The following is an 8,777-nucleotide window of genomic DNA, read 5'->3' as shown; positions in this document are numbered from 1 at the left end:
TGGTTCATTGGCAGAAGTTTTCTGATACGAGTGAATTCTCTAGTCACAGGCTGCATTCTTAATGAATCTGTCCACCAAGTGATTACAGAACTATGAGTTCATCATTCAGCTGCACCAACCACAATGTTCCTTAAAATTAGGACAAAAACTTCTCATTTAACAAGATCTGATAACATAGTATTACAAATCAAACACCCTGAGAGGATGGAGGTTAGGGCTGCAGCGAAGAGGGTGGGTGGAAGAGAGAATTGGTGGTGTTGACGTGGAGGAGGAGTCACCACTTGCCACAATCTCAACTGGACCAAATACGCAAATACTGTGGCTACTAGAAATGGTCAGAAGTTGGATATTCTGCAGCCATGGAGTTCACCACTTGATTTCCAAAGGGTTTGCATTAGGGCCAATGGTATTGCAAGGGGATGGAGAATAAATTAGGGAGATCTTGCGACAACTGCATGGCGTTTTGGTGAGAGCACACTTGGACTATTGTGTACAGTTTTATTCTCCTTACTTAAGGAGTGATATACTTGCATTAGAAGTAATTCAGGGAAGGTTCGCAAGACAACCCCAAAATCTCAGGAATCAGTCAAATGGGGAAAGGTTGAACAGGCTGGCCTTATACTCATTGGAGTTTAGAAAAATGAGAATGATTTTATTGAAACATATAAGATTCTCAGAGGGCTTGACAGGGTAGAGACCGAGAGGATGGTTTTCCCTTGTGGAAAAATCTAGAACGAGGGGACACAGTTTAAAAATAAGGGGTCTCTCATTTAAAACCGAGGTGAGGAGAAATTTCTTCTTGGAAGTCTGTTAGTCTTTGGAATTCCTTTCCTCAGAGAGCAGCAGTAGGATTGTGGAGTCAAGGGCTATGTCGGTCAGACAGGTCACAATCAGATCAGTCGTGATCTTATTGAATAACAGAGCAGACTTGATGTGCCAAATGACTACTCCTGCTTCTATTTCTTACGAGGCATAAGCCAGGAATGTGGTAGAATACTCTGCACTTACCTGGATGAGTCAGCTGCACCAACACTCGAGAAGCTGGATATTGTCCAGGGCTAGGCAGTCCATCTACCACCTTAAACATCCATTCCTTCCATCAGTGGTGAATACTGACTGTGACTGGACTATCTTCAGAATACACTGCAGGCAACAGCGCTACTGCAATCTCCACCAGCCAGAACGACAGGTGTAGTTGGCACATAAGAACACCATCATCTCAGGTCACACACAATTTTGACTTCTCATTTAACAAGATCTGATAACATAGTAGTATAGGATGTGATCTTTCTGGACCGATGTCTGTGGGATGGGTTGGGGGGGGGGTTCCCAGTTCACTGGGAGGTCGGGGTGCCCCGCGTCTGGGGTTTTTTTTTGCACTGAGTGCCATAAGATTGCAACTCACGGCTCACCAAAAAAACTGGTGCCATTCTCTTGTTCTCTTGCTTGTTCAGCACTTCGAATTTTTTTTTGTAAGATCGCGCCCACAGTCCCCATTTCCTTCATTGTCACTGGGTCAAAATACTGAAAATCCCTGCCGAATAGCAAGGCAGGAATGTCTTAACACATGAATTGTAAAGATTCAAGATGAAGGCCCTCCACAACCTTCCCAAAAGCAGCTGGGATCGGCAATAAATTCCAGCCAAATTTCCATTTACAGCAGGGGGAAGCGGAGAATCTCAACCACGGATAAAGTCAGAGAATCCTGTCCTGCATCTAATTACCACTGGGATTGGACATTTGACCAGTTAGAGATCTAGGAAAATGAAGCGAGTCATCATGCCCTGAGCATTACAATGTATTTTCATGTTTGTGTTTATGTACACCCCCAAAAACTTCCAAGGGCAACACAAAGCATCTATTATTGGTCTTCACTCCCTTTATACTATGCTCTGTTTTTCACCAGGAAACAAGTGCTGCTTAGAGGCAAAACAATGGAAAGTCAGCCTGAAAATATTATCCATTTTATTGCAACAGGTACTCTTTGTTCCAGCAAAATGCATGATGTCAGATCATTCAACATAATAGGTTATCAGAGTTCTCTCAACCTAGAGTTCAAATGGGAAAATTATGTGGACCAATAGTTAGCCAAGATCATAAAAGCCAAGCCAGCGGTGCCCTCATTCATATAGAGATCAAGATAAGATTAATATGTTATCTCACCAACCCCTTTGATTTCTTGGACAGCCATTGGACACGTTGAAGCAGAGCTGATTTTACTTTAAATGTTCATTCTTGGCACACGGACCTCACTGCCCATTAGCAATTGCCCTTAAGAAGGTGGTGATAAGTTGCCTTCTTGATCTTCTGCAGCCAGATATCATAGAAACCCTACAGTGCAGAAGGAGGCCATTCGGCCCATCGAGTCTGCACCGACCACAATCCCACTCAGGCCCTACCCCCACATATTTTACCCACTAATCCCTCTAACCTACGCATCCCAGGACTCTAAGGGGCAATTTTTTTAACCTGGCTATTCAACCTAATCCGCACATCTTTGGACTTTGGACCTGACATCGACCTGACATCTTTGGACATCTTATTAAAGGCACTCCCACAAATACATGTTGGGTAGGGAATCAAAGGCTTTGACCTAGCAACGATGAAGGAATGGCAATGGCCAGGATTCTACAATCTCATTCACCCCACCACCACTGCCAGTGAGAATGGAGAATTTGGCACTCAGCCAAAACTCCATTTACTGCAGCAGGATCAGTGAATCTCAGCCGCAGGTGAGGTCGGAGAATTCCTGCCAATATATTTCCAAATCAGGATGGTATGTCACGTGGAGGTTATGTGTTCTCATGCAACCTGGGCCCAAATTCTCTGGCTGTTCATGCCCCGCTCAGTCAAATCTTCATTCACTGTAACAGCACCAGAGAACCCCGCTGGCATGAACGGCCAGAGAATTCCAGCCCTCTGGTGGCAGAGGTCAAGGAGTTGGGAGTTTATAACAAAACTATTTTGATTTGATTTGATTTATTATTGTCACATGTATTAGCATACAGTGAAAAGTATTGTTTCTTGCGCGCTGTACAGATAAAGCATACCGGTCATAGAGAAGGAAACGAGAGAGTGCAGAATGTAGTGTTACTACATTATTTTTTATGAGTCATGTATTTGTGGAACAGTTTTCCATCGCAAATAACAGCATGTTAATGAATTCTTTGAATAAAGGGGATGGATAATTTTTTGGGATGGGGCGTGGAGGATTGCCTTTTTTCATTACATATCATCATAAACCTGTCTTTGGAGAACATGTTTGGCACACAGAGGGATTGTTCCTGTCAGCTGGGATTGGAATTGCAAGTTAGAAGGATAAGTATAGATGTAAATCAGATTTTTTTTGTGGAAGGTCTAAATTCACGTGCTGCTGGGATCATAGAAAGGACATTTCAAGGGAAGTGACCTGTCAGGGATAAATAATGTAGCCTGCAAGGTCAGAGAGATGTATTTAACATACATTCAATAACAACCCTGAACTAACCATTAGAAAATGCTATGGATGGCTTCCTAAAGCATGCCTGGATGAATATTTAATAATTGGATTACATTCAAAAGAAAGTTAATTAAGCCCCTTTACAGTCAGGATGTGCCATCATATTTTGGTAACATAGTTTTGACTTTTGTATATACACTTCAAGACGTTCAAAGTGAAGCCTAGCCTTGAGGGTATAAAATGTCATTTGTTCACACTTTAGCATGAAACAGAGTGATTAAACATTTGGAATAACATAGGACTGCATGGCAATATATATTAAAAAAGTCATTTAACCTTTTGGATTCCAAATCACAAATGCAGCACATCGCTGACTGGAATTTAAGAGTCTAACTTGCAGACACTGAAAATTGTTACAAATTAAAATGTAAACTGGCACGGTGAAGGGTTTATTTCTGTGTGGCAATGAGCCACATTGTTAGATGTTGGAAAAACTGGGTATTACGTTTAGCATGGGTTTGTTTATTACTGACGTGTAAAATTAAAAACAAATACTTGTAGTTTAAAAAAAAACTGGTTTGTCTAATGCATATGTTAACCTTCATTTAAAAATTGTATTTGTCATGTTCCTCATCAACAAATTTTTATATGAAATGCAGAATGTAGGTAAAGTGATGATTTGCAAAGTAGAAAGATTAAAAAAATGTCCATTGCCAAGTGTGATTTGAGATTATAGAGATAACTATGAGAGAGATAACTGAATAAACTGTTTAAACATTAAGCAAATTTAATTACTGTACAGTGCAACATTACCTTCCCTTTACAAGCCACCTTCATTAACAGTCAAATACAACACTACATCAGTTATTCACATTTTCAATCCAGCCTTCTTATACAGTACTTTTGAGACTCCAAACACTGAAATAAAATTTCAAAAGTGCCTAAATGTAACATCGCTTTGGAATAAAAATATGTTTCACATTTCAGTCTTACAGAAATGAAGTAAACATTTAAAAAAATCTTTCAACAGTTTATTTTTCCTTGGCATCTATGAAATATTTCAGTGTAGCACAGATCAAACTTCAAATACTTCAATGAGATGAATATCACTCTCGTAGAATACTTTTGTCTATTAACGCTGCTTCTTTGTGAGATTGGCTTGGGCGGTGTATAATTTTGGCAGTATTTTGACACTTGCCAAGCGTATAGTTATCAGCGGAAGAAACCAAAGGACAGAACAGTGCAGTGAAATCATTCTTCAAGTTGAGTGCAATATACGTTGAACATGACAGAGACAGACTAATGAAAGCCTGTAAGTAATCTTGGTCAGTGTCTACTCAATAGCCAAAGAAAATCATTTTACAAAAATAACCAGCAGATTCACTTATCTTGCCCTGCAGTCGCCAATATATACAACAGTTGGTGCCTTGTATCATTTTTAAATGAACTTCAGTGACCAACGGACTTCATCTTTAAACAATGCCATAAAAAATTGAAACAATATTTACTACATTATTACAGTATAATTCTGCTAGAAGACTGCCATGTTGATTATATGAAGAACTCGGTAACACAGCACAAATAATTTCTCCCTGCCCCACTAGCATTACAGCACTTGGAAAATATACATCAAAATTTTGATACCTTATAAGTTATAACGCAAAGACTTAATATTTAAAGACTCTAAATATTTCGATAAATATACATCCTTTTTGATTTATACAGGATATATTTATTTGATTGCAGGAAAAAAATTACATCAACAATAACAACAGAAGTAGAACTTAAGGATTGTGAAACTCGAACTGAAAGCGAAATTTGTCAATATACAGTTTTATTAAACTCCCTTCTTTTCATAACACTTGTTTGAATCAGTTCCAGGACTTCTCCCTCTCATTGTCTGGTCACCACAGGGGAAAGATTTCCTCGTGTTTTTTTATTTGTAGTGAAATGGCATTAATGATCTTTACTACAAGTAACAAAACAAAGGAAATCTTCCTCCTTTCAGTATAGTTATGGGACCAGCAACAAATATCCATTAAGCCAATTTGGCATGATGCTGTCATTATCATGTCAGCTTATTTCCATGCAGGAGGGGAATGATGTACATGGAGATGTCATCACCTGAGCCAAGCCTGTCATTTGATATCCTCCATCCTCGGTCCTTCAGAACACCTCTGGCCCTCATCACCAGGTCCTGAGCTGCCAATGTGTATCTGTGAAGAATTAAGTAAATTGGGAAGTATACAACTCTACAAACAATTGTTTTAGCAGTGGAATATTCACCCAGTAAATCTATAGAATAGAAAGTTGTGTGTCTGTGGTGACCACCACATATTGTCCATTCAATTTTCTCAAGATTTAATTGATCCATTAGAATAGACTTTGGGCCGGATTCTCTGACCTCGCCCATGGCTGAGATTCTTCTGTCCTGTTGCAGTGAATGGAGATTTGGCTGAGTGCTAAATTCTTCGTTCTCGCTAGCAGCGATGGCCAGGGGCAGCAGTGTGAGACCAGAGAATTCCAGCCATTGACTTATCTAAAAGGGATTTTAGCTAATACAGGGGATTCAAAAGTAGCGTGGGTGATATTGCTTACAAAATCCACTCTTTATCCTAGTCTCAGTGCTGTTTTTCATTCAATGGTAGAGAAAGACTTGCATCTGTATCGCAGCTTTCACAACCTCAGGAAAGTTTCTCATTTCAAGGGCCAGTGTGATCTCCTGGACTCGTTTCGATCGCCTCAGGGGGTCGGAGAGGAATTTCCCAGATTTTTTTTCCCCATATTGGCCCTGGGGTTTTTCACTCTGGGTTTTCGCCTCTCCCTGGAGATCACATGGTCTGGAATGGGGGGGTGGGGGTGAGTTAATAGGTTGTAATGAACAAAGCATCGTAGCTGTGAGGGACAGCTCGGTGGATAGGATATTGGTATGTAGATAGGCTGGAAAATTGGGCGGGGATCCTGGATTCAGGATTCAATCCTGGACCGGGGAGCGGCGCGGGCTTGGAGGGCCGAAGGGCCTGTTCCTGTGCTGTATTGTTCTTTGTTCTATGTCTCAAACACTTTACAAAGAATTTGTACACAGCAAACTCCCACAAAACAGCAATGTGATAATAACCATATCATCTGTTTTTGGGATTTTGATTCAACAATAAATATTGGTCAAAACCCCAATACTTTTACCAATATTAACAATATCAACAGTTTTTTTTCTTGGCAACTCCCTGCTGACAGATCGGCATATGTGCAGTGGCCCACTCAGCGTGCTGATGCCAGCCACTGAGGTGGGATTAGGCCTCGCCTAAGTACAACTAAGTACGCCCAAAAAACGGGTGGGAAAACCTCTCGTTTTCCCATCTGTTGGGCACTTTGTTTTTTTCTGGGAAAATCGCCCCCATGGATTTAATTCTGGACAAGTGTTGCTGCTTTACATACAATTGGCAATCCAAGATGCAACTGCGCTTAAAATTGCGTTGGCCAAGAAGTGTTTCTTCCGCTTAAGCTTTGGTTCAAACTCATTTGCACATCACCAAATCTAAAATCTGCCATGTGCCAATGCAGTTGTGTAGTGCTTTAGAACTAAGTTTACAAAACGCATTGTCCACTAAGACTATTTCTTGATATATTTAAGAGTGATAATCTGATGCACTTTTAGTAATATAATTGCCAATTAGCTGCAAATCACAAAAATAAACATTTTTAAATATTGTGGTCATTTAGTCAGTAAATTAATTATATACGTAAAATCTGCAAAATGTGCCTCTTTTAAGTGCTTAAATCTCCCTTGTGCCCAAAAAAGATCAAGTTTAGAGTTTCCTTGAAGGTCCACATTAGCAGAAATATGTAATTCTGATCAGTACAGTTTCATGGGCTGCATGGTGGCACAGTGGTTAGCACTGCTGCCTCACAATGCCAGGGACCCGGGTTCGATTCCCAGCTTGGGTCACTGTCTGTGAGAAGTCTGCACGTTCTCCCCATGTCTGCGTGGGTTTCCTCCGGGTGCTCCGGTTTCCTCCCACAGTCCAAAGATGTGCCGGTTAGATGGATTGGCCATGCTAAATTGCCCCTAAGTGTCAGGGGGACTAGCTAGGGCAAATGTATGGGGTTATAGGGATGGGGCCTAGTTGGGATTGTGGTCGGTGCAGACTTGATGGGCCGAATGGCCTCCTTTTGCACTGTAGGATTCTATGGGCATGGCCACCTTCCCTCATGATGCTTTATCACCAATGCAAACTCAACTGGTGCTGGAAGTAATATACATTGGAAGTTCCTTGGACTGGGATTTTGTGCTCCCGATCACATCGGCTGGGTTTGTTGACGAGAGAGGAAAATATTGCGAGAACAGCAAAGTTGCATTTTACATAATTGTAAATGCATGACGCAATTATCCGTGATCACCATAAGTGCATTTACGGACACATGATTTGAATCTATTAACATATCAGGCTCCTACACCTGAATCATTCCCTCCCCCAACAGGCATGCACTTGGCAAGCAGATGTCTTGGGGAGCTCAGTGAGTGGCACGTTCGGGGATGGGGAAAAAAGAGGGTCATGCCTCGATGCTGCCCCTGGCACTGACCCCCGCACTGCCCATGCTGGGGCCAATGCCAGGGTGCAGTGCTAGGGAGGCTGCAAGGATGGGGGTGGTTCCAGGGTGAACTCCTTTGCTCTCTCTGTGCTGGGGCGGCCTTTAAGAACAGAATCCCTTTCCTTGAGTGTCTAAATTGCAGGCAGGGTGGACAAATCAGTGGCTAATATGTGGTGAAGACTTTTTTTCAAAGTCTCGGGGTGAATGGTGGAGAAATCTGCCATCGCTGTCGGTGGCTTCAATGCTGCTTTTCCCACCCAACATCAGCCTTTGTCAATTTCCGGGAAAATCTTGCCCTTTATCTTTTGCACTTGTTTGTCGGATTTCAGGCACATTGTACTAAAGAAATGTGCAACATAGCGTGAACTCCAGCCACGCATTTCCAGTTCTGAGGTTAGGGCATCTCTAAACTCACCCTGGATAAAGTCACATTCATTGTGGATTATTGAGGAGGCAGGAGGAAAAGTGAGCATTTATTGCACTTCTTGCAACAGGTATATCTAATTTCATCTTAAATTTATGCCAACATTATTTATTTATTTCACATTTTAGGATATTTTCCCTCCTAGTCCCAATTACTGCTCCATTCGCAGATTAATTATACAGGTAAAAATAACCGTATGATAATAATAACACTTGGCACAAAGACTAGCCGACACTTAAAGCAACTCTAGAATTTACCCTTCAATAATTTATCACTGGCCATCTGCTACTTTATTACATAGACAAATAAATCATAATTATGTTG

General features: G+C 41.2%; 1 protein-coding gene across 1 annotated transcript in view; it reads right to left on the bottom strand.

Annotated features, from left to right (window-relative positions):
- Positions 1–4,203: 4,203 nt before the first annotated feature.
- LOC144498494 (protein phosphatase 1H-like) overlaps positions 4,204–8,777 on the bottom strand; it is a 65,306-nt gene continuing 60,732 nt past the window's right edge. Inside the window, exon 9 of the mRNA XM_078219691.1 lies at positions 4,204–5,655. Coding sequence (XP_078075817.1) covers positions 5,508–5,655 — 148 coding nt within the window. The 3' untranslated portion in view covers positions 4,204–5,507. The remainder of the gene's footprint in view (positions 5,656–8,777) is intronic.

This window comes from Mustelus asterias, chromosome 9 (assembly GCF_964213995.1).
Source record: "Mustelus asterias chromosome 9, sMusAst1.hap1.1, whole genome shotgun sequence".
Taxonomy (NCBI): Eukaryota; Metazoa; Chordata; class Chondrichthyes; order Carcharhiniformes; family Triakidae; genus Mustelus; species Mustelus asterias.
The sequence above is the reverse complement of the archived record's forward strand: the minus strand, read 5'-3'. Positions and strand labels throughout refer to the sequence as shown.